The sequence below is a fragment of the Camelus ferus genome, chromosome X, assembly GCF_009834535.1.
Source record: "Camelus ferus isolate YT-003-E chromosome X, BCGSAC_Cfer_1.0, whole genome shotgun sequence".
Taxonomy (NCBI): domain Eukaryota; kingdom Metazoa; phylum Chordata; class Mammalia; order Artiodactyla; family Camelidae; genus Camelus; species Camelus ferus.
In genome coordinates this window covers 78172352-78199090 of record NC_045732.1, presented here as the reverse complement: position 1 = coordinate 78199090, position 26739 = coordinate 78172352, and the positions used below count along the sequence as shown (strand labels likewise).

The following is a 26739-nucleotide window of genomic DNA, read 5'->3' as shown; positions in this document are numbered from 1 at the left end:
ACTCCCATGTGGATGCAGGTGGTGTGTGCTGGGCTAGGCACATGTACACGGACATGCACACACGGGAGCAAAGGTGAAGGGGAGCACCCCACCACAGGCACACGGTTCACGTCCCACTCAGACTTACTGGTGGCAGAGCAGGGGAAACTTACAGTCAGGTTCCTGAGCAACAGCAGCAGTGATGAGCCTCTCCTCACTGCGTCCAGAGACTCCCCCAGAAACTGCTCATATTCCATTTTTGGCACCAGAAACTAGAAGCAACCCTACACCTTTCTCTCACCCAGCCCCTTCTTTCCTGTCACTCAGCTGGCCAGCACAAGTTTGACCCAGATGTGTCTGCAGACACTCGAAGGGCCGTGGACTCCAGGCACCTCCGCCCAGGCCCACTCTCCCACACTCAGCGCCAGCCTGCCGTCCGCTACTCTGGAGGTCCCTGAGCTCGATCCCCTCTTTGCCATATCTAGTCAGCGTGTTGAATGAGGATCCCAGAGCACTCGAGCCCATGCCAGCATCAGGCCCAAAGGTGAATGCTGCAAGACAGAATCAAAAGTAACCAAAGGAAAAACATCAAATCTAAACAGGACATAGAGTCCCCTGCATTTTTAATCAAAACATTTTTGTTCTACTAGGTTTGAGATAATCAGAAAATCCAACAGGAATACTTTAAAAACTTCATAAGTAAACTTTAATAAGTAAAAATTCCAACCTTCTCCCAGCAAGGAGTGATTGCCTCTTGAAAGTAAATGAGGGTTAGAAGGAAGAGAAGAGAGGAATGGTTTTTTGGCTTCTGTCACAAACATAAGTAGCCTGATGGAGTTAGGTGCAGGGGTTGGTACACACAAGCCTTGAAGAAGCGCACAAAAGACTGCAATAGCCAGAGACAGCAAAGAGCTTACAAGACAGACACCATGAGTCCTCAGCCAGGCCGGCATCTGGAAGGGAAATGCGGATTGACAAAACGTGACTCAGAGACTAGAATAGACCACTGTCCTCACAGGACACTGGGAAAAAAAGTTTATCCCTTCGATGGCAACACAGTTCAGTTTATTTTTACTTGCTCTAGACCATCTCATTGAGCAGACTTTTAAAAAACTTTTTAAGCGAGGGAAGGGGGGAAGCCAACTAGGAGAGGAGTCCGGTGTCAGAATGGCCACCAGGAAACAGCTGCGGACAGTCACTGGCACTGCTCGGTCTGCAGGGTAGGCCGCTCAACTCTCCCAAGCAGAGAAGTGGGTGGTGGCAGATCGGCCTCCTGCACCCCTATCCTTAAAACAGGACAAGGTGGACAACCACACCAGGTAACATCACCAAGGTCTCAGTAGGAGCTGAAACGTGCCGGAACACTCCCCCCCCTTTTCCAGGACCTAAGTTCCATTCCCTCAATTAATTTCTCCTCCCAGCTGGACACAGTGCTTAAAGTGGTCTCCACTACTCGGAAACCATTTCCACTTTTATTTTCTTCTTCTTTTTCTTCTTTTTGGTGGTGTCACTGTCCTGAGAGAAAGGAAGAAAGCATCCGTTAACCGCTGCCACTCTCCCAGAAGGAAATCAGGGAAGTCCACACCGTCAGGTAAGCCTCCTGAGGCTCTCCAAGGGTATCCTGGGTTACACGAATTTTGAACTTAACACAGTCCTGAGTTTTTCAGTGACACCCCAGTGGTCTATTTTCAGAAACAGGAGTATTCAGATTCTGAAGTCACATATCGTCCCCACCCACCGACCACAGAATTCTGTGAGCAGTTACTATAAAGAGCTAGGGAGCCTCTGAATAACCAAGGCGGCACCACCGGGGATTGTCCTCCCCTCCGAGGACCAGGTGAGCCCCAGTATCCCCAGACGCAGCCATACACACCCCATCGCCTGGCTGGCCCGCGCTCTCCAGGGCCACTTTGGCCTTCTTGTCCTTCTTCTTCTTCTTCTCCTTCTTGACCAGCTGTGGAGCCACTGGAGAGGTATCGTCACTTTCACTCTCTCGCTTCCGCTAAGGTGGAGACAGTTGATCAAATGTTAAGTCTTAGGCAAGAAAGGATGAGAAAGGTTAGCTTCAGTAAGAGGTGGGGAGCCAGCAGCAAAGATCCCAATTGGATGCAACCAGACAAGGCCCTGTTTACCAAGGGTTCAAGCACAGCCCTGTCACCGAAGGCCAGCAAGCGCGGGCTCGGCAGGGGCAGCACAGCAGCGGCGCGTCCTCCACCCGCCCAGCCTCGCTGGCACAGAAGGCTGGACCACACGCCCCCAGGGGTGCACCCACTAGTCCTCAAAGGCAGCAGGCCAGCCAGGAATTCACATCTGACTGGCCCAGGAGCAGCTCCTCTCAGGACACACAAGGTCTGAGGCAGAATGTCCGGCTGCCCGCACAGTCGCCAAGATGAGCTGAACAGAACCACGTCTCTGAGAGGACAGCCCAGACCAACCACGGCGTGCCGCTCACCTTCGAGGCTTTCACCGCTTCATCAGCCACCTGCGGGGCCTTCGCTGCTTTGGCCACCACCTCTCTCTTCACAGAATCGCTGAAAGAGGAGACAGAGCAATAGCCGAGGTCCACCAAATGGCTCCACTGGCGCTATCTGGCACGTCTAAAGCCACCATCAACGCGCTGACACTGGACAGAAGAACTCACCAGTCACTGTTGCAGACTGACTCCCTCTAGAGTCCCACGAGCCAGACTAGAAAGGGGTAACTGTCTGCGACGCAGTCGCACCCCCACCGGCAGTCCAGGCAAACACCTGCTGCTGCTGCTCTACACCCGCCAGGGCCTCTCGAGCCACCACATCTACCCCTCGGGCTCCTGAACCTGCCATCCTCAGCTGGGGTCAACATACCGCCTCCGCCCTCACCTGTAGTCTACATACTCCTGTGTCCAGGCGGCCGGTGTGCTATCCGTGGGCTTGCCATGCTTGTCCAGAAGGCCCTGCTTGATCATCAGCCTCTTCTGACTGGCCTGTTGAAAGTCAGGGTTTCCACATTACCAGTGTCAACACACAGGGCAGGTCCTGACTGCACACACGGCTCCTGACTGCGCAGAGCACTCAGAACTCACCCCCTCCAACAGGAGCGACCGTGGGACTTATCAAAGGTCGCAGAGCTTATTAATATTAGTGAGGGCCTCTGCAGGGTCATACTGTGGCACCCCACCCCACCCCACTCTGACCACAGGGCCTTTGCACATGCTATTCCAGCTGCCTGGGACTCTTCCCTCCCCTCTTCTCATCAACATTCACATTCTGTACTTCACACTTTAAGTGAAGATCCCTTACCACAACTCTGACCAGGCCAAAGCCCTCACTGTGCACTCTTTAAGATGCTAGGCACCTCCCTGTACCCCATGATTAAGCCCTCAACTGTGCTGAAATGCACCACTCCATTAGGTAATTTGAGTGATGCCCATCTGCCTCCTGCCATAGACTGAAATCTCTAAGGTCTGACACAAGCCCGTTTCTATCTACCATCAACTCCCCAGAGCCCAGCACAAGGCCAAGGATGTGGCAGTGAAGACACACCAAGAGTGAGCATTTGACAAGGCAAAACAAAGTAGCACAGCAGGGCACAGGCCCAGTCCCACTTACTTTTGGACCTAAGCCCCACTTCCGAGGGTAAGTGTCTCTCTCCATGATCACTCTCTTGATCTTGGCCACTATACCGTGGTCACAGGTGGAAATCACTGCCGTGGTCATTAATGCAACAGCTGCAAGCGTTGTAAAGAGAGAAAATGATTTGAAGGGAAAATACTTGATAACTAATGAGACTGAATTCCACTGTCTTATGTAAGGGCTTAATTTCCAAAATATAGAAATAGCTCATACAGCTCAAAAACAAAACCCAATCAAAAAATGGGCAGAAGAGCTGAACAGACATTTCTCCACAGACATACAGACAGCCAACAGGCACATGAATGACGCTCAACATCACTAATTATTGAAAAAGTGCAAATCAAAACAAGGTCCTACTCTATGTATATATAATGTATAACTGAATCACTTTGCTGTACACAGAAACTAACATGACATTGTATATCAAGTATATGTCAATTAAAAAAAAATTTAAAACTCTAAGCTCTAAGCTCTACTGTTTGGAGATTTCCTTTGCTGAGGACTGTATATGGAGAAAATCCACCATTAGGGGAAGAAAGCCTGCAAAATCATGTTAATTTATCAAGTTTAAAAAAAAAATACTGGTACGCATCACCCTAACAAAAAGCACTGGTTTCTGGGCCCTCAGACATGCAGTCCCCCTTCACTGATGGTTTACTCCTCACTGGAGAGCCAAACTGCTGAAACCCTCCGCCTTGCCTGTGCCCTCTGCTATGACCACCCCCAGACGACCAGCGGTGGTGATTAGATCAACCCACCCAAGGGGCCAGGCCTTGGGGACCTCCTCTTAGTGAGCCCTCTTACCCATGCAAATTGCTTCCCCTTTGGTGGTGATGACCACAATCTCTTGATTGACTTCAATGCCATCCTCATATCGGAGAACACCCGGAAGCATGATCTTCGCCCCATAGCAGATTGCATTCACCTGCAGGGATGCAGCCTGTGAGCCTCCTCGCTGCCCAGGTCGCTGCCCTCCATCCCACACCCACACCAGGACAGAGGAGAACAAGGGGGAGGGGGCCTGCAAGCACCCCCCTCCCTGACCTGTGATACAGGACTCACAGCTTCCATGGCCACTGGCCACAGTCCAGTTTATGTAAGGCCTCACAGAAACATGCTGCCTCAGAAATGTAAGAAAGGGCTTTAAATGGCTACTCCTATGTCCATGGGACTTAAAGGTGCTTTTATTTTAAACCAAAATCCAGCCTTAGTTTTCTTGAATTGCTCTTCTCTATTCCTCATCATTAAGGGAAAAATTCTGACATAGCTGGGAGATCTATTAGATTTATTAGTTGTAACAGGCTCCCAAAGTAACTCACAAACAAGACTGCCAAGGCCTGCAGAAGCAATCACACAAGTTTTGGCGCATAATTTCTAGAACAGGTACAAGTTAAGGCCAAGTCGCTTAAGTTCAGCAGCACTGAATGCATCCAGTCTGCCTTGCGCCATCCTCACTCACTCATCGTATTCCACCCTCCCTTGAAAACTGCAGACTGACCACAGCACAATGGTAGATCATTTATGTTGTTCTGTTTATGTAATTAAGTTTTTTCAATCTTTATAGGGGCATGTTTTAGTATACCTCTTTTTGTCTTTTATTACAAACTACAACATCTATACAGTTTAACTCACCAGACACCTATTAATTTGAAATCTGAATATGGATAATCAGCAAGCTCAAATTATTAAATATATACAGAAATTTGAATTTTTTAAAGTTAGAGAAAAATTGTACTGCTAGGTAATACTGAACAATAAATGATTATGCACTTGGCCATAAAGACAACCTTACTTATAAAAGGCCACATTCCCTGATCATAATATCATTAGAAATAAAAGAGCGATTTACACAATTCTGGACTACTTGGAAAGTACAAAACTCATCCTTGTATCGCTACTAAAGAGGAAACCCAAACCACATAACTGCATATTTACTTTTATCATTAAGAAGATTAGTCTCTATAAAATTATTCAGTAAATTAAATACACTAAGAAAAAAGGCTCAATAAGTTCAGTGGTGTTTAGGTTTTACAGCCTCAAAGTAGCATTTATTTAAACAAAATAAAGCTTTTATTGAGATTCCTAAAGGAAAAGAAAAAAACCCGATCTCTGAAACTTTCTAGTCTTTTTATCCCCATCAGAACGACATCTATAGCAGTAATTTCGGTAAATCAAGGGTTCTGAGGCACATACGGAACTACCAGTTCACAGGAGGGCAATTGTTTTGTACCACTGCCAGTCTATTTCTTGAACTAAGTTACTTACCTTGGGAGAATCTTAAAGTAAATGTTTAATTATCTTGCTTTATTGAAATGGAATTAGACCTAGCATTAAACTTTATTATATTTCGTCTTGATTTAATAAAGTTAATCATAAACACTTCCATTAACAAAAAAATTTAAAAAAGAAGAATCCAGTGTCCAATCTACGAGACTGAAAAAAAAAAAAAAAACCCCAAAGGAAAATAATAATTACAAGTTCAAAAAGCCGTATTTCACCTCTTTAAAGAGAATGAAGTTTTCAGAACAGGCACCACATCTCATTTTTGAAGTCACATGTTGTCTAACCATGGACTCAAACCCCGGAACTTACGGCGCTGTCCTTCATAACTAGTCGTTTATGAGATGTCAGCAGTTTTTCCAATGGGTACACAACTCGTCGCAGGTAGCTCTCATCCTTGTGGTTGTCATACAGCCACTGGGCATCAAGCACGTCATGCATCGTCACCATGTGGTCCTGAAAAGCAGCCATGTATGAAAATTACTGAAGTGTCACTGTATGTCCAATAGCCAAATGGACCTCAAGCTTCCAAATGCTGATTTAGTATTTGTCTTGTCTGCTAGTCCAAGCTCATCAATCTTCAGTGTCTAGATTCACCCCTATTCTGGATATCTTAAACTGCTGCCACATTAAATCTAAGCAGGCATCTCTGTAGGCTAGGAGGTAAATGAACACAGTAATGCTTTGCACTCAATCATCAACCGTAGCCTGTTTCAATGTCCCAAAGTTTAATTAACAGAACAGGGAAGCTGCCCTGAACTGAACTCAACACTTTGGAAATTGCCTTTTCTAGGATGTGAAGCAGGAAGAGTTCAACCAAGGGCTGGAAAATACAAGTACCAGCTCTCAAACTTCTAGCCCCACAATGATGTACCTTTTCACTCATGACTCCAGAACGAACCCTCCGAAGTTCCTGCATCTGGCCGCCAACTCCCAGTAACAACCCAAGGTGCACACACAACGTCCGAATGTAAGTGCCGGCCTCACAACTCACCCAGAAGATTCCTAAGACACATACGCAAAAGTAGCACATATTTTCCTAAGTAAATATGTCACTGGTTGAGAAGCCCAGTTATTCTCCATTTGCACCAGTGAAACCAGAGACAAGACACAGGCCATGATTACAGCATATACTAAGGCATCTCCTTTTAACAGAATACAGTTGTCAAGAATGCACTCCTGCCCACGTGTGCTCTATGTCAATTCAGTTCCTCCCAGGCCCAGTGACCCACCTAATCTCCTTTCAGGGTCATACTCAATCATTTTGCTCTCGTAGATAGTCCGCACTCGTAGTTGCCTCTTGACTGCAGCAATAAGTGGGGGGCGCTGGAATAAGGCACCTGTCAGGGTTTCTAGGCCCTGAGAATAAGCACAAACCAAAGCACTCTCACTACATGGGCTCTCACGTAAGATCAAGAGGGCGCGTGCAGGGAGTTTAAGGACACAACTGAAACACAAAAGGTCTCTTCCAATCACTTAGGATCTAAAAGGCCCTTTCAATTGTTGATTCTTCAACTACAGAGACCCTTTCCTCAGAAGGGACGTGATCGGAAGTGCCTCTGCCACCTGCAGTCACCCGTCCAGGCTGGCTAGAGCAGCCCATTGAAAAGGACACACAAGAGGCCATCCAGGAAAGCCGACCTGTCTCCAAATACCTAGGGACTTCCCTCCAGACTTACCCTAGAAAGTTGCGTCCCCCCTTCAATAGCATTGTGCAGCCGGACAATTCCCACATACTCTTTGCCTGTAAAGTGACAAGAGTAGTACAGGTGTGGCCACTGAGTTTTCTGTATTTTTTAACTGCTCTTATCACTCCCATTTTGAGCAGCCAGAAAAAGCAGGCAGTATGACCTCCTGTTTCTCTAAAATGTACATTAAGACAGATTTCATGGTGCAGATGTGGGAAAGGAATGAAGATAACTCTCTCACCGAGAGTTCAACTTCCATCATGCGGACAGGACAGTTGGGGTGCGCTACAGGGTCTGCCTGGAAATAACCTTGCAAGATCAAGCAGAATCTTCCCAGATGAGATGAGAGGGACAGGAACTTTGGGCAGAAGCAGAATGGATGTGGAAGAGCCTGGAGCGGTAAGCCTAGAGCGGGACTCAGTGCTAGAAATATGACTAGTACCTAGAACCCCAAGAAAGGCAGACCCACCAGGACCTGGCAGAAGACAGAAGGCACGCAGAAACCAAGAGTATCACTGCTTATGGGCTTTTAACTAACACAGAAATCATTTCCAAGAGCCCAAATAAATGCAGAAGGGAAAGGAAATGCAGAAAGCCTTCCAATCTCAAAGCAGCCACCTTTCCCCTCCCTCTTCCACATACCTGCACTCTGCTGTGATTTCACCAAGCGAGTGGCTCGTTCAATGCACACTATTAAACAACCAGTCACCTTGGGATCCAAGGTACCACTGTGGCCTGTCTTCTCTACCCGAAGAATTCGTCGGATCCAGGCTACCACCTCATGGGAAGAGGGGTTGGAGGGCTTGTCAAGATTAATAAAACCCGTCCTAGACATGGGAAAGAAATTACTGTGTCATCAGTTCTGGTCCTCTACTGAATACTAAACCTTAAGAGTGAAAAACAGCAAAAAGACTTCACCATGGGTACAGGTTATATGATATTCAGGGCAATGCTATTCTAAGATGCCACCACCTCCTTGAATAAACTGATCTCAAAGGGCCACTTTGTAAAGAGACGTTTGAACAGTGCTTCCTCCCAAAATACATACCTGATATAGTCTCCAATCTCCCTTTTCAGAGGATTTGATCCACAAGGAAGAGGCGTATAATGTGTTGTCCTTACATTTAGCTTATCGAAATTCTAGAAAGCAATGATACAACACAAAATAAACAAATCACTACCACTACCAACCATGATATGGTTACACTTGGGGTTCTTTTCTTAACTTGGATTTTGCTTCTATATGTTCAGTATCTGCTGTGACAGACTGTCAAGCCTCTTTACTGGGAATGCTACTCATATGAGTAAGAACCAATCTGATCACTCCTCTAGAAAGAGACTTTTGGGGTACTACAGAACAGAGTGGGCTTCACTGTGTGGGCTTAAGAATAAAACCTGTGCTAGTCTTCTCTCCAGGAACAAAAGGAACTAAACTGAGGAGGACCGGCCACCAGCTGGTTCCTACCCTAGTGCGCTCATCTCGCCCCTCTCACGCCTGCTCCTTTTCACTATCCTTTCCAAAGCTCAGCCACCAGTCAGAAAGTTCCCTTCAACTGAAGCCCATCTTCCCTATCACCCAGTTTCGCTTCATCTTGGTACTTAACACAACCAGCAACTTTTTAGAAACTGTCTGTATTTCCTGACCCTAGATTTGAAGTTCCATAACAGCAGGAACATTGCCTACCCAGTTCACTAGCAGATGAAAAGACAAGCAGATGCTACCTAATTGGCAGACATGTCTGGCCAAGCTGAAATTCAACTGGATTGAATTATACAAGCAAATCTCATTTCATCTCATATATATTGGTTTGTTCAAACACTGCCAAGGGGTCTTTCAGTAACTTCCCTCCTAATCTCATAGCTGGTGCCCACTATGTCACTCGTGAAACTTCTCATTCAGTTCGTTACTGAACTATCCCATTTAAAGGCCAACACAATACTCAGTAACTTCTAGAGAACTACATGCCAGACACTGTGGCCAAACACATTTCATAGATCACGACCTGCAGCTCCCAGGTTGCTTTCACTAAGAAAATACTATTTGCCAACAGCCTCAGAGAGATTAAATAGCGGACCTAAGGTCACATACTAGTCTGGCTTCAAAGTGTACGCTCTCAAGCAGGTCCCACTCCACAAACTGGTACAGGTCTGTATGGTGAAGCTAACTACAGAAACTGAATATTGTTTATAAATTTTGATAACAGTTTGAGGTTGCTACGACATTTTAATTGTATTCTACAACAGTGTTGGCTGTGTTGGAAATAAAGAACCCCCCCAAAACCTGGTTTTTCATGTCAGACACCTTGAGGAACACTGCTTTAGTTATCATTTAGCATTCCCTAAGTCCTAAGGATGTGCTCTTAACCAACTGCCTATCTAATATTCAGAAATAATGTAAAAGCCAGGCACTGACCTGATGCATAGTTTTAAACACATACCTTTAGTAGCAGAGGCCACTGAGATGTGTCCAACTGAGCAACTTTGGATTCAGGTTTGATAAGAAATTCTTCAGCATGTTGTATTTCCTGGCACACAACAGAAACACATGCTATTAGACCTCCCACCTGACTGCGAACAATTCCATTACTACCATAGACGTCTATGCCTTTTAAATAAAAAAGGAAGTCTTTGCCTTTTTACCAAGAGAAAAAAAAGAAATGAGTAACTCAGAAGGGTAAGTGAAGTTAGTTTCTACAAGACCACTCAATTCCAGCCCGCTGCTTAAAAATTTTTAAAAACAGTTATTTTCTGTAGTCATCTAATTAACTTTTTTTTTCCCCTCAAAGCAAAGTAAAATATATTCCTACTCACTGCTACATCTTCTTCCGGCAATGATTTCCGCTCTTTTTTCTTCTTATGTTTCTTCGGCAAGATAAATACTTGAAAAAAAAACACACACACACACAGAAGTTGGGGAGTTTTTCCGGAAATACAGGCAATAAAGTTTACAGTAGAGAATAAAATTGGGGCAAGTAGAAAATGGATGTTTGGTCTAAGAATATGGGGAAAAGTAGGTGTGTTAAAGGCAAGTGCGTGGGCTGCACGGCTGGGTAGCCGACAGCAAGCAGTCGCACGTGTCAGCGGCTTCCATTCCGGTTCACCACGTGGCCGTAGCGGGGCTTAAACATGCCGAAGTGGTCGGCCGGCAGACCGGTAAGTTCCGTAAGTGACCCCGAGGGCTTGTGGCCCCTAAACTTTCTTTCGACTTAAGACCGTGCAGGTGCCGGCACCCGAGCACTGGGCCCTGGGCCCCTTTCCTTCCCCGCGCGTTCCTATCACCTTTTCTTCCCTTCACCGCGCGGCGCCGCCCGCGGCGTCCGAGCTGGCGGCGGCAGACGCCTTCCGACGGCGACCCGGGCCCTAAGGGGACTGTACCGTCGCGGGAGACCCGGGGCTCGCGACGTCACGTCACTGCGGGGGCCTCTGGTTCTTCTGCCCACACCCATGGGGCCAAGGCCAAGCGACAAGGTCGGCAGGAGGCCCGGAGGCTGCAGCTCGGGCCGCGACGTTGTCCCCCCAACCCCCCGGCTCTCCGAGCGGGCGGAGCTGGTTTCAGCCCAGAGCACTCAACCCGGCCACCCGCCAGGGAACGACTCTTACCTTCCTCATCCGCCATGTTGCCCAGCGGAGCGTGCAAACCGCGTGGGCCACCGCCGAAGGAACGACGGTAGACTCCCGCCGCCGTCAGGCCTTGCCGCTAGGGCCCGCCCACCTGCGCGCCGCCCCGTACGTGTCGCGCCGTGGGGCGGGGACAGGCTGGCGGGGCAGAGCCCGCAGCGCGCGCGGGACGCCGGCACCATCTCATTGGCGGGCTGGCGCCGTTGGTGGCGCGTCTGCGCATGCGCCTTGAGCCTCGCCCCGCCCTCATTGGCTCGGTCTGAGGGCGCCTGCGCAGCCCGCCTCCGCCGCCCGTAACCTGTGGGCGTGACAACAGTTCCCGTCTCTTCGCTGGGTTTAACCCCGGCGTGGGTACCTCGTAAGCCCGCTGAGCGCTCCTTACTTTTGCTCACCAACCGTTTAAGGTTGGTGTTGGATCAGTCCTATTGGAAAAATGACGTTTTACCCACAGAGAGCTTGAAAGTCCTTTGCTATTTTTTAAAAATTCACATCCAGCTAGAACCGCACTGGCCAATAGGAATAGAGTGCGAGCCACTTGTGGCGTTTTAAATTCCAGCAGCCACTTGGACAAACGTGAAACTGATTCTAATACCAAACTTTAACCCAGCCATCATTTCAACATATAAGCAATACACATCATTATAAATGAGATGATTTTTTTTTTTTCTGTGCCAAGTCGTTCCGGTGTGTTTTTCACTTGCAGCACATCTCGATTTGAACTCCACAGCGCGGCTCCATGTAAATTGCTCAACAGTCACGACTCGCTACTGGCGAGATAATCAAAGTCCTCAGCATCTACCAATCCATGAGTAGTTCATTACTTCCCCCATTCTCTTATAATGCTTAATTGGTACATATTTGGATAATTCCAGTTGTCATGAATCGTTATCTTATGGACTTTACCTTTCTCCAACACTTATCTGATCTGTTAGCAAAGCCTGTCACCTTTACCCTCAAGAGATCCAGAATCTGATGGTTTTTCACCACTCTCACTGCTCTTACTGTAGTTCACTCCACCATTATCCCTCTCCTAGATTTCTCCAGTCACCTCCTGCAGTTCCCCCTACTTCTGCTTTTTCCAACTGTACTGTCTTCTCAACACAGCAGCTGGAAAGAGCCAAAAACTGTAAATCTGGCCATGTCCTTCCTCTGCTCAAAGCCTTTTAGTGGCTTCCCACCTGTAGTGGAATTACGAACAGTGATCCCCGTAATACATGTCATAACCGCTGGACCCTATGAATATGCACGTATTTTTTAAAAGGGTCTTTGTAGATGTAATAAAGTTAACAATCTAGACACGAGATCATCCTGGATTACTCAGGTGGGCCCCAAATCCAATGATAAGTGTCCTTAGAAGAGGAGGAAGAGGGCACAGAAAGAAGAGGAAAAGACCACTTAAAGACAGAGGCAGTGATCTGACTGATTTTAGCCTTTCAGCCTCTAGAACTGTGAGAGAATTAACTGTTGTTAAAAGCCACCCCGTTTGGAGTAAATACGAAAGTGCAATCTCCTTTCATTCACCCCTCTCCTGCCTCAGCCCTCATGGCCGTTGAAGACTACTCCACAGGCACACTCCCTCCTCTTGAGGCTTTTGCACCTTCTGTTCCCTCTGCCTTAAACGTGCCTTGTTCACTGTCTGTCTCTTCACAGGAATGTTAGCCTTATGAAGCCAGTAAAGTTTTTTAAATGAATCTGTGTCTCCTGAACCCAGAAACCCCTCAGACCCTCCTTTACCAGCAGAAGCAGTTCCTCCTCCCCATCTGCTGATGCTGACTCTGCCTTTCTTGGAGATTTTGTAATGACATCACCTGGTCAGTTACCAAGCAAGGAGAGGCCAATTCTCCTTATGACCTACTCCTCCCATCCTGCATTGTCTCCAGTCCCAGGACTGGGGGAGGTGGATGCTGGAATGGCATTGCCATGTGCATCCCACTGGCTCGCCCCATAACTACATGTCCTGAGAGGACTAAAAGGACATTCCTTTCACCAAAATGTGGAGACATACTTGGGTGAATGCTCTGGAAAACTACTCTGGGAAAGGAGGTGGGCGCTGTTGCCATGGAACGGGCTTGCGCTCTCATGAGGTCCTAGAGCAGCAGAATCTAAGTGGTGTCACTAAGTCTCATACAGACAGGATGCGGATCACAGCTGGCAGCTGGAACCAGAATGCTTTCGCCCCACGGATCTTTGCTGGTGGCTAATCGATCATAGATAGTATTCCAGTAGTAGACATGCTCTGTATAACCCTGTCAACTGAAATAAATGCACAACCTTAAAGTTAAGAGTTACGTTTTATTCAGTGGACAATTATGAGGACTCAGCCCTGGATGACAGCCCCTCAGATGGCTCTGAGGGACTGCTCCGAAGAGGTAGGGGAGGAGCCAGGATACATAGGAACTTTACAACAAAGACCAGGTAGTTGGAACAATGAAAGATTACTTGTTATCTAAAGAAAACCAGGCATCTCAAGTTAAAGAATTTAGCGCTTTTCTATGTATGGGAGGAAGCAAACATTTGGGCTCATTGAATTCATTCCTTTGACAAGCACCTAGCTAGCTAGGGCCAGTATCCTGTCCTTTCTTATTCTGAGTCCCCTCAGAGGGCACCATTGTGAGTGGCTGCAGAGGCCTGGCTGCAGGCTTGTCTCCACTGGGGGGTGGCAGCAGCCACTGATGACTTGATGACTTCAGCACTCTGTTTACCGATATGGTTTGCAGTATTTTTCGTTCACAGTGCTCTCTCCCTTGGTCCTAAATTCGACCAATATTTTGGGAGACATTTCATGACCAATTTTGTCCCACGATACTAGGAAGGCTCATTCCTAGATCGGGCAGAAGATTCTGTCGACATGTCACTCAAAAGTGTTAACAGATATCAAGCCCTGTTGATACTCAAAAATTCTCTGGACCACCTGTCTTACTAGTCTGTCATGATCCAGGAGAATATTCCCTCTTGTTGCTTCTTCCCATATCTAGAGTTGCACTATTAGAATTATTGGTCTCACACAGAAGTATATATCTGACCTACTGTTTCAAGTTGTCTAGTCATTATTTTATCAGAGGCTCAGTCACACAATTGGTAATGCAAGAAACAATTTTGTAAAACAGGCAAAATATAAATAATATAGTTAGCAGTATTGGTAAGGTCAAAAGTAAGAATTTAAGCCAAAAACTTCATTAGGTGCCCCTCAGTGTATCCCCAGGTCATCTGACTCAGTCTGTTCTGTACTGATCCTTATCTTTAAGGAAGATGTTATATACGCATTGTTCATAAGACTCCCAGCCAAATTTCCTAGTGTTATTACATTGGTTATCTTTAATATAGTTTGACTTTTTTCCAACTTAAGACAGCCTTTAAATGTAAATGTCCATACCCTGGTGTTAACCATATAAGTCCTTTCCATAATTGAGGGAGGTTATATCCTTTGGCTGAAATTTTGCTTGTTGCCTTGATTGAGCTCAAGTGATTCTTATATGAAAATTCATATTCATGGTCAGGCTCAGAGCAGGTATTATTAATTGGCCAGGTGAGGTCTCCCACCTTGTAATGTCAATAGTGGCCTAAACAGAACTATAATTTCTTTTTTTATTTTTCCTAGAATAAATTTTCTGAGGGCTATCTAGTTAGAGCCTTGGAGTAGGGAAACCCACCAAGATAACACAGAAGTACTAGATATGGGTAATTTACCATAAACCTAACAATTGGATTAGTTCATAAGCAAAGGTGTGAGCAATTATCAAAGTCATTGGTATACAGGCCTGGTCCGGTGTCTCGGGTCAGCTGTCTACCTCAGATGTCATCTTCCTCTCATCCTGGCCTGGTAGCTTCTTCTCCATTTGAGCATTGTTTTTAGGTGAGCAGTCCTCTATAGGCCAGTCCACTGCAGGGGCACTTTCAGACTGGAAATTAATCCAAAAGTCAGCTTAATTCAGCTTTGCTGTGTATGGTCTAGTTAAGAGTACCTGGTAAAGGGTCCTTCCATTCAGGTTGGAGATAATTCTTTTAGTCATACCTGTTCCAGTATGTATAATCCCCTGGTTGCAGGTGATGGGGCATCGGTCCTTCACCCAAGGAAAGATTACTGAGCTTCAGAAACAAACCTAGAGTGTCCTGTTAATAATTCAGTTAAACTTTGCAGCAATGTAACATAACAGCAAGGAATGATCTGGTGAGTCTTAGTAAATACAGACCTCCAGCTAAATCTGGGATGCCTCAGAGGGCCTGAAACATCCCAAAGAGAGATTTAGAACTAGAATTTAATATCCACTGAAATTTAGTCTTTTTCTCTCTAAGGTTACCCTCATTTTATCAAATATAGCCAAATGAAGATTAATTTGTCCGCAAGTCTGATTATTTGATCACAGAGGCTCTTTTAAATTGGCTGTGCTGGAACTTTTTATAAGGAGTCTCAAGCTGAAATTTTAACAAGGTCTCCTAAGGCCAGGAAAGCCACATTAAGGGCTTGTCATAGATTTTTGCCTTACCGATTTAGGTGAATTCTTTTCTCTTTAAGGCCCTCAAAATACCTTGAGATTCCTACACCTGTTAGGAGGTGATTTTCCTAATTTATCTGATAGAGCCACTGGGGACCTAAGAATTTCCAGTCTCTGCAGGGATCAGATAGAGAGAAAAGATAACTGTTCCAAGTCTGCTTACATAGGTATAATTTATCAAATTTCTGTGAGTCATAATCAGCTTAAGGAGAAGGGTTTCTTTATATCTGGGACACACAGATTAAAAGGCAGTAATATTTCAGACAAAATAAAAAATTATAACCATATTCATCAATTTACTCAGTCCCATGTAACTAATCCTTTTTTGTTGTTGTTGTTAAGTTTTATGAAATCAGAGGCTCCATCAGACTTTTAAAATTTCTTACCCAGTTCAGTTCAGTGCTATAATCTGAAACTTATCAGAAAATAGTAAATCTCCTTGAAGAGAATGCATTATGCAAAGGCATCAGAATAAAACAATAACTGTCTATAAATGACAAAAGCCTTAAAGCATGGTTAGTTACACTGTAATCGATAAAGAAATCTGGTTACAATAACCAGAATTATGACTGGTAACGTTTCAGACATACCAGATTTTTAGGGACTTTATATAATTTCTAGAATATCTATGTTAATGACATTTTTTCATACAATATAACCTAAGAAGATTTATTATTCATTTGGCAATACTTCCCTAGTGATTTAACGTACCAAATGAAACTTATTAGTTTAAAATCTCTCTTTGGGATGTTTCAGGCCCTCTGAAGCATCCCAGATTTAGCTGGAGATCAAAAGAATTCTGATTAAAATTTGATATTCGGGAAGCTTGTTAAAAATTTTTCAAAATACTTGGTCAGATAAAAGCATAGATCATTGTGGAACAGTACTCATTCATTAACAAGAAAATATTTCAAAGATAAATGCACAACAGATCACTTAAGGGGTAAAAGAAACTTTACAATCTGTTACTAAAGGTGGATTTAACATTTTAAGAAAACTTTGTCCTCTTAACAGAGAGAAAATCAAATATAGCCTTGTACCAGCTCACCTCTAAGATTCATTTACTTCAACTAAATTTTTTCTAAACTTAGCCAACCCTGACCATATACAAACTCTTTCCTCAGGGTTCCTCTTTCACAAACCTTCCACCACTTTCTGTACCCATATTATTTTGTCCCTTATTTTCTCTTCAATTCAGAAGTAACCAGACTCAGGATGAAGTCACTATTTTTCCATTAACAAAATATAATTCCATTCCTCATGCCTTCTTTTATACGCTCGTCTTACTTTCCTAGCATACTGAGATGTTTCCCTTAATAGTAGAAAATATTTCAGGGTGGCACCAACCATTTATTAATATTTCTAAACACCTTTAGTTTCTCTGTAAGAGGAAGTCAATGTTCAGTAATTAATGTTTCAATCTTATTTTATCTGAAAATGGCATAGCCACTTAATAAATTCCCATCATTTAAGTTAATTTAGCACAACTCTAGAATTTTAAGATACCAAATATTTACAGAGATTATCTTAAGCATACATTTCTAAAAATATACTTATTTTTAAAATATTTACCCAAAAGCTCTTATCTCATTTGTGTTTAGTTTACTTATAAGAATTTAATCACATCAAATTACTATTATTTTTCTTTTGATAAATCTGCAACAGATATAACAAGATCTTATCTGACTTTCATTAAACCTAGGTATAGTAAAGGTATTAATATCAATGACTCTAAAGATGTCTAGATTAATTAGAACAAACTTAAACTAAACTTAATACCAGGTATTAACTTAATATTGAATATTTTCCAGTTCACGTGAACCTGAAAGTCAATTTGGCCAGTTTTTATTTTAGAAATATTTAACTTGTAAGCGCTTACTTTTAAGTCAATTAGAGCTCTTTTATAAATTTAATTTTGATATATTTTAGCAGTAGAGACATTTCACATCTATAATGTGTACACAGACTTATAAACAGACAAAACTAGAGATCTCATAGCTTCACTTTAAAACTTAGTTGAGAGTTAGGGGTTACAATATAAATTTACTGCTTGTAAATAACAGTTGGGATCCCAACTGTTTGCTTACTATTTATGGAAAAGACTTTCAAGATTTGTATTTATCCTTGACAAAGTCTGAAGGACCCATCAGAGTTCTGAGTTCTAAAATGCCAAAAATTTCCTTGGCCTTAAGTTTTACCTCATTGAGCTAATTAGGCTCAGTCTCAGGTCATTGTTTGCTGTATTTACATTTTTGATCTGCAAGACAAAGACAGTTGCTTCCAATTCCAGTTCCCCAAAGAACTGGTCTGTCACGTAGGTCCAATGGCAATGGCAATTTCCCCTCCAAACAAAGAATTCCATGTTTTAAAACTTTAGCGTTTACTTTACCGTGTCTTCAAAGGCTTGCATGAGGCATTTAGTAAGATCCCTCTTCCTTGAGTTCCAAGTTAAACCCAGGGTAAATCTCATTATTTTTATTAGCCCCTGAATATTAGTTTTTAGTTTTACTTTGCATTGTATGGCTCAGGTAACTCTACTGGTTTCCTTTAGCATGTTTAATATTTCCTGAGGAGCACATTTATGTGCCCAGTCTTATAATACCAAGCAAGAGAAGCGTTCCCCATCGAAACATAGCTGTCCCACAAGATAACTAAGCAAAACAGGTTTACATAAAGTCCACTTAAATATAGCAATTTTTATAAACTTTTATCTCAATATTATCAACTCATACCTTTAATGTTAGTTTTTATTAAGTTTAATCAATAAGTCTCATTTTTAGAAGGAATCTTCAAAGCCTTTTTCTTTTATCTCTTGTCCATTTTATCTAATTTTATATGAAAGTCTCTGGGATCCCCAGAAGAGTTTGAGCCAAAGGACTTAGGCCCTTGTCAATCTTTAAATTTGATTAATTAATCTGTTGCCCCAATTGTTGATCAAGTATCTCAGTGTATATTTTTTCCAGCCCTATAATTATATATTTTTTAAACTAGGGTAAATAGAATGAACTTGTTTGAACGTTAATGTTGGGGACCAGTAGGTGGCCCCTTTGGCCTTTTTAATCTTACATAGTGTCGTATCAAAACCTTGTATCTTAATCCATAAATGTCCATTTTATTTATCCCATTTTAAATAACCATCTGAAAAATATTTATCCATTTGGGGTAAGCCCCTTATCTTTTTTCCCTTGTTAAGAAAAAAATGTTTTAAACATTTTCTACATCCCTTTTTCCAGTTACTCAACCTAATTAACACGAATTATTCTTATGTCTTTATTAGCACCTCTCAAACCCATTGAGGGGAAAGGGAAAGCACAAGTGTAGCCTTCCAGACCGGTTTTTGTTGTTGTTGTTGTTGTTATTGTTGTTGTTGTTTTAAACTAAGGGAGTTCTTAGGTTACCCATTAGATATATATTTTTCCACCTTTAAATTTGATTGGTTCTTATAGGTACCAATAAAACAGCTGTTTATAATGAGAGCTCTCTCAAGTTTTACCAATTAGAAGTTTCTCCAATTTAAAGGATCCATCATCTGGCCATCAATGAAATATATTAGTAATGATTTTAAACCAATAAGACAAAGAGACTTCCCCACAAGAGAGTGGGCGGTGCTGCCTAAAATAAAATTCAAAAGTTTACTCCCCCAAAAAGTAAAGGCCTTTGTGGTCCAGGCTGATGCAACAAAAGTTAAGATGGTGAAATGCCTGAGAATTGGTGCTATCAAAGGAGTGCTCAGAACCCCAGTCTATTTGCTTGGCTGCCATGTGTACACCATACTTGTACTTTTGGATGGCAGAGACCAAGTATTTTTTTTAAAACGCACACATAAACACATACACATAAAACGCCCAGAGAAAGACAAAACATTTACATTTCAAGGGCACAGGAAGAGAAATGCAAGTTCCTCCTAAAAGGGCTTTTGTTTTTGTAAGGTCAGAATTCTGAAAAAAAGGTTGTTATCAGGCCAGCATTTTTTTTTTTTTTTTTTTTACATTTAACTGCGCACACAATAAAAGAGCCGTGGCTTAATTATTTTCAGGGTAAGATTTTCTTTAATTCCTAATTAAGTTGTAAGTACATAAGCCTGGCTAGGGTATTAGTTGGAGGCTGGCAATCTGTGTTCCTTTTTCTTTTGTTCCGGAAGTTATATTCCCCATTTAAGGTCCGTTTGTCAGAGTGAAATCGCTAAGGGCTTTCCCTACAGGGACAGCTGCACGGCATGAGGTCTTCGCCTCCACCGCTCCTGCAAGTCTCTCAGTCACCTTAGAAAGTCATTGCCAGCCAGGAGGGTTCCGTCTTTGGAGCCAAATGGCTCTCACAAGATTTCACTTTTATCTGGACAAACTCTACTAAGGTAGCCAATTCAAGGAAAGATGACAGGCCAGTTGTCCTCCTTAATTACCCAGTCCAACACTACTTAGTGTTCTCTTAACTGAACAAAGTCTTCCCAGTCTTTCAACTGAGGATAAAACCACTCAGTGTCTAAAGTGAGCAAAAATCTCCCCAGTGGCTTTCACTGAGGATAACCCAGGTACCTCTTCTTGAAACTAAAAGCTTCAAGGATAACCTACTCCTCCAGAGAGTAGTGTAACAGCACCGAATAAAACTCAGGGTCATCGACCAATAACGGCAGATCCTAGAACCAGGAGAGACTCACCCAAATTCGTCTGGACTCTCCAAGGAGGCGGGTGAGCACAAAGGGCCTCTGCTCATACCGAGGCTCTGGATCCTCGGAGAGTTCATGTGAAGGAGCGGAGTCTGCTCTGGGTCCCTTTGTAGTGGTTGCCAAAACTGTCAACTGAAATAAATGCACAACCTAAAAGTTGAGAGTTATGGTTTATTCGGTGGACAATTCTGACGATGACAGCCCCTCAGATGGCACTGAGGGACAGCTCCGAAGGGGTAGCGGAGGAGCTAGGATGTATAGGAACTTTACAACAAAGACCAGGTAGTTGGAACAATGAAAGATTACTTGTTATCTAAAGAAAACCAGGCATCTCAAGTTAAAGAATTTAGCGCTTTTCTATGTATGGGAGGAAGCAAACATTTGGGCTCACTGAATTCATTCCTTTGACAAGCACCTAGCTAGCTAGGGCCAGTATCCTGTCCTTTCTTATTCTGAGTCCCCTCAGAGGGCACCACTGTGAGTGGCTGCAGGTGAGTGGCTGCAGAGGCCTGGCTGCAGGCTTGTCTCCACTGGGGGGGTGGCGGCAGCCGCTTATGACTTGATGGCTTCAGCACTCTTTGTTTACTGATACGGTTTGCAGTGTTTTTCGTCCACAACCCCAACAACAAAGACTCTAGGTCTGGTGAATGGCAGCCTGCCTTGAATCACCACAATGGAAAATCATGGCCCCTCATTTAATTCCCAGACCCAGTCCATTCACAGACTCAGAGCCCTCAAGTGAAGGTGAGGCCAGGTCCATGGAACACTGCTTTCCCCTGACACCACAGAATGCCACTGTGGTCCACTGGTCAGAAATGAAGTGTTAGTCTGTATCTCTCTCCCTGTACTCGCCTCCACCCTATGGCTGTTTCTCCAGTTCCCGATTGCCTAATTGGAATAAACACAATGGCAGCTGGAAAAATTCCCACAGGGGCTTCCTGATTAAAGGACTGAGGACCATTAAAAAAAGAATGGTCAAAAGGAAGCCCCAGACACTGTCCCTTCAATTATCTGGCACATTATCATAATGAAGTCCCAGGGGACTGACTTGATCATCTCATTGTCCCCCAAGACATGCTTCTCAACTACTTGAATGGCACCGGGCTGATGCGACCTGATGCACAGGAAACAGCAAATATTTCATCACGGAGTGAGAAATAAGCCCCCTGAGAATTCAGGGGCCCAAGACCTTCCGGAAGTTTCTGGGCACCAGTGGACTGAGGCATATTGAGATGGTCCCCTCCAAAGAGAAAAACAAGTTGCTGTACCTCAAACCCACTGTCCCTAGGAAAGAAGTACAATGCTTGGCGGGCCTCTTTCTAGAGGTGGCACACCCCATTCAGCTGCTACACCGAGGCTTTTCCAAGTCTTGATAACAGATTCACAGCTGAGGCCTCTGGAATTTGGGATAAGACCTACACACACACACACACACACACACACACAAATTTGCTGGAAGGAAAAGCCCCTGACTTGCTTTTTAGTCCTTGATTGAAACTGAGTGAATGTGTGATACAAGTGACCTGAACTACACATGACGAACTGGGGATTGTTTGACCAACCAAGTCTTGAAGTTAGGCGTGAGCAGCAACACTCCACCAGCAAGCATAGCGGTGCGGCTGCTGGGGAAAATCGTCTGGCAGTTCCTTAAAAGATGAAATATACAGTTGCCATATGACTCAGCAATTCCACACCTAAGTGTATATGCCCCAAAGAATTGCAAATAGGTGTTGAAACAGATGCTTGTACTTGTATATTCGCAGCAGCATTATTCACAATAGCCAAAAGGTGGAAACAACTCCATTGTCCCTCTACAGATGAGTAGATAAACAGAAGTGGCCTATCCAGAGAGCAGAATATTACTCATCATGAAAAGGAATGGGGCACCATTACCTGCTATAACCTGGATGAACCTCAAAATCATCATGCAAAAGGAAACAAGCCAGACACACAGGGACAGAGGATCTATGATTCCACTCACATGAAGTAGCCAGAATAGGTTTTCTAGCAAGACAACAGGTAAGTAAATGATGAAGCTTCTGGAAGATTATAGCTCCAGCCATCTCATCTCTTCCATCCATCCTCATCTCAGCTGAAGCCGCAGACATGATGGGGCAGAGAGAAGAATCCCCACTGTGCCCCGTCCACTATTTTTCCTTCTGTCAGAGTATAATCAATGTGTCGATTTCTGGTGTATAGCACAATAGTTCAGTCATACATGAACATAAATATATTTGTTTTCATATTCCTTTTCATTATAGGTTACTACAAGATATTGAATATATTTCCCTGTGCTGTGCAGTATAAACTTGTTTATTTATTTTATGTATACTAGTTAGTATCTGCAAATCTCGAGCTCCCAATTTATCCCTTCCCATCCCTTTCCCCCGCTGGTAACCACATATTTGTTCTCTATGTCTGTGAGTCTGTTTCTATGTTGTAAATAAGTTCATTTGTCTTTTTTTTATATTCCACATATGATTGATATCATATGGTATTTTTCTTTCTCTTTCTGGCTTACTTCACTTAGAATGACAATCTCCAGGTCCATCCATGTTGCTGCAAATGGCATTATTTTATTCTTTTTTATGACTCAGTAGTACTCCATTGTATAACTAACCTGCATTTTAAAAGTTTCTGATGATGAAGCTAATTCCTGACATATTTCCCTAAGTATGTGATATTTCTTCTGCCTTATACATATAGTATAGTAGGAAGGTGAAGTTCGGGTGTTTCCACTTGGGTCTTTCCCCCATGACTGCCTCATTCCATGATTTAGGAAACTGACATGGGGATTCTGCCAATTTTGCATATTTTAGCCATTCTGATAGGTATGCTGTGTTCTCTCATTGGAGTGGTAACATGCATTGCCCTAGTGGCTAGTGATTTTGAACATATTCCCATATGCTTATTTACCATTTGTACATCCTCTTCAGTGAAATATCTCTTCCTATCTTTTATCTATTTTCTAATTGGATTATTAGTGAGTTTTGTTTGTTTGTTTTGTTTTTTACTATTGAGTTTTGAGAGTTCTTTACATATTCCTGATATGAGTCCTTTGATAGATATGTGGTTGGCAAACAGTTTCTCCCAGTCTGTAGCTTGTCTTTTTATACTTTTAACATGGTATTTTCTAGACCTAAAGTTTTACTTTTGATGAAGTCCAATTTATCGATTTTTTTTTTCTTTTATGGATTGTGCTTTTGGTGTCATGTCTAAGAACTCAGCATCGGGTCCAAGGTCTCAAATATTTTCTTCTATGTTGTCTTCTACAAGTTACATGTATGGTCAACTTTGAGTTAATTTTTGTATGAGTTGTGCGGTTGTGAGGTTTTGGTTAAAGGGTTTTGTTTTGTTTTTGGCCAATGGATGTCCAGTTGTTCCAGCACTATTTCTAGAAAAGACTATGCTTCCTCCATTGAATTGCTTTTTATTGATTGATTGATTGATTGATTGAATTGCTTTTATACTTTTGTCAAGAACCAGTTGGGCAAATTTATGTGGGTCTATTTCTGGTTTGTCTGTTCCATTCTACTTATCTACATGTCTATTTCTCTACCAGTACTACACAATCTTGATTACTGTAGCTATATAATAAGCCTTGAAATTGTGTAAAGAAATTTATGTGTTGATTTTGTATCCTATAGCCTTGTAAAACTCATTTATTAGTTATGGGAGTTTTTCCTATAGATTCCTTTGGATTTTCTACAAAGACAAGTATATCATCTGCAAATCAAGACAGTTTTATCTTTTCTCCCCAATCCCTGTGCCTTTTGTTTGTTTCTTTCTTTCTTTGTTTCTTTCTTTCTTTTCTTATTGTATTGGCTAGAACTTTCAGTACTATGTTGAATAAGAGTAGTGAGAGTGGGTAACCTTGCCTTGTTCCCAGTCATAAGGGAAAGTGCCCAGTTTTTCCCCAGTATGTGTGATGTTAGTCATATGTCTTCCATAGATGTTCTTTAACAAGTTGAGGAAATTCCCCCTCTACTCCAAGTTTTATGAGAATTTTTATCATGACTTGGCATTGGGTTTGTCAAATGTTTCTTCTGTCTCAATTGATATAATCATATGACTTTTCTTCTTTTGCTTGTTAACACGGTGGATATCATTGAATGATTTTCATATCCTGAATGAGCCTTGCATTTCTGGGATAAACCCAACTTGGTCATGGTGTATAATTCTTTTTATGTGTTTGTGAATTTTACATCATTGGCTTTTCACACACATGTATCACTGTCTCCTCGTGTTTTCTCCCTTATCCGGAAATTGGAGAAGCATTTTCTTTTCCAATATTCTCTCTTTTCACAGAGAATAAGTTAGATGCATGGCCAGGTGCTAAAAAAAACACTTGCTATTCAGACACTTATATAGTAAACAATTTTATGGTTACTGGGGGAAAGGGATAAATTTGGGAGTTTGAGATTTGCAAATGTTAACCACTATATATAAAAATAGATAAAGAAACAAATTTCTTCTGTATAGCACAGGGAACTATATTCAATAACTCATAATAACCTTTAATGAAAAAGCATATGAAAATGAATATATGTATGTATATGCATGACTGGGACATGATGCTGCATACCGGAAATTGACACATTGTAACTGACTGTACTTCAATTAAAAAAAATTTTTTTAAGACACGTGTATGCCAGAGTGCAGGAGATAAAGCCTATGGAAACTCAAGAGACTACCCTTAATGATGTTTTGAAATTGTCCGGACCATGCTGGATAGTCACTAAGTTGCTGCACCTCATACCCCCTACCACTCAGAAAGAGTCACAGCAGTCGGCGGGACTCCTTCGATTCTGTAGGCAACATGTACTACACCGAATTGTGCCAAAGCAAGGCATTCAGCAAGTAATCTGTGACATACATGTTTCCAGTGGGACCCAGCACAAGGCACAGGCCATGTGACCAACTGCAAGGCTACAGGGACTTCTAGAGTGTTTTTAAAAATTATTTTAAAATTTAAAAAAATTTTATATTTTATTGAATTGTAGTCGATTTACAATGTTAGTTTCAGGTGTACAGCAAAGCGCTTCAGTTATACATATACGTATATACATGTATTTTTTTTCAGATGGATTCCTAGAGTTCTGAAGCAAATCATGCCTTTCAATTAACAGCTTCTGGCTTGCTCTTGGGCTGTGGGCAAGGCTGAATGCCCGACCCCGTGGCACCAAGGAGCCATGTACTTTCACCTGCCCCTGATAAATTGGGTGCTAACTGATCAGGCTCTGGGAGTGGAATATTTGACACCAGACTCAAGCAAGTCCAGAAGTCACCTTAAAGTTGCTCGAGCAGGTGACTCACATCTCTACGGCCCCTGCTGCTGCATGCCACCCTTGCCCTTGACTCACACGTAGATCCTCACAAGTATACGGCCAAGGTCTCAGAAGGAAGCAAAGGGTAGACTCAATTGGTTGAACTGATGAGAGTATAATAAGGCGATTTTTTTTTTACAAAGGTGGGAACAAGGTTAAAGGAATCAGCAATGAGCGGTGAGGTGCCCTGGGACTGACATCATCAGTTGATGTGGTCCCAGCCACTGCTGCGGCCACAGCATTTTGATGGCTCTTCCCAGCTGCTGTGTTGTGAAGACAGTATAGCTGGAAAAAGCAGAAGTAGGGGGAACTGCAGGAGGCGACTGGAAAAAATCTAGGAGAGGGATAATGATGGAATGGACTACAGTGAGAGCATTGAGACCAACCCTGAGCCGCTAGTAAGGTAGCATTCCCAGGAGGGACTAGCCCGCCACCTGGTGGCAGATTGATGAAATCAGCCCACATCCATCTGGCAATTTGTCCTCGCTTGAATAGGTACCTATTGTAATCCATCTTTCTGCCGACATTCCCACCCATAGACTGACGGTCCCTTATTCGCTTCCACAGTATTTCACATAACAGTGCTTCCGATCGAGGAAATCATTATAAGACAGAAGACCTGGGCCATGTGCTCTCGCGGAAGGATTGCACTAATATTACCGGGTGCCGCATGGCCCTGGAGTACCGGCCTGCTGGGATGGTGGATGGTCAGTCTATTGAAAACTCAGTTACCACACTAGTTGGGTGAAAATACACTGAGGGGGCGGTGCTATCTTACAGGGGGTAGATGCTTCGAGTTGGCGCTGGCTCTAAGGTGCTGTTTCTCCACAGCAGGGACCTCTGGGTCTAGGAATCCAGCGTGGAAGTGGGAATGAGTCCTCTCACTATCACACCTGACAATCTCCTCTCAAGGTATTTCCTCCGCAGCCTTGAGCTCTGTTGGTTCCCAAGGGAGGAATGCTTCAACCAGGACCAGAATGCTGGTTCCAGCATATTGCAAGTTGGGACTGCTATCTGGCCATGGAGGGGTCTTTATGTCACTGGACCAACAGGCAAACCAGAGGTCTACCGAGCAGGCTT

The 26739-nt window shown here is 43.3% G+C and overlaps 1 protein-coding gene and 2 non-coding genes across 5 annotated transcripts; all 3 read right to left on the bottom strand.

Moving 5' to 3' along the window:
• Window positions 1–659: 659 nt before the first annotated feature.
• Window positions 660–11310, bottom strand: DKC1 (dyskerin pseudouridine synthase 1). 3 transcript variants are annotated; one of them, XM_032475927.1, is made up of 15 exons: window positions 11159–11310; window positions 10370–10437; window positions 9997–10083; window positions 8607–8698; window positions 8201–8385; window positions 7550–7614; window positions 7103–7229; window positions 6745–6875; window positions 6183–6326; window positions 4395–4515; window positions 3567–3685; window positions 2838–2941; window positions 2432–2510; window positions 1853–1981; window positions 660–1494 (listed from the first exon to the last, which is right to left on the bottom strand). In XM_032475927.1, exons 1-15 carry the CDS (start codon window positions 11172–11174, stop codon window positions 1429–1431), a joined length of 1533 nt encoding a protein of 510 aa, XP_032331818.1. In that variant the 5' UTR covers window positions 11175–11310; the 3' UTR covers window positions 660–1428. The 3 variants fall into 3 exon arrangements, with proteins under 3 accessions (XP_032331818.1, XP_032331819.1, XP_032331820.1); XM_032475928.1 differs by having other exon boundaries at window positions 10370–10420; window positions 11159–11263; XM_032475929.1 differs by lacking the exon at window positions 10370–10437 and having other exon boundaries at window positions 11159–11265.
• On the bottom strand, window positions 2562–2690 carry LOC116662300. Its single transcript, XR_004318340.1, has one exon. It is a non-coding gene; the product is annotated as a small nucleolar RNA SNORA56 (small nucleolar RNA).
• LOC116662296 lies at window positions 6518–6649 on the bottom strand. Its single transcript, XR_004318336.1, has one exon. It is a non-coding gene; the product is annotated as a small nucleolar RNA SNORA36 family (small nucleolar RNA).
• Window positions 11311–26739: the final 15429 nt, after the last annotated feature.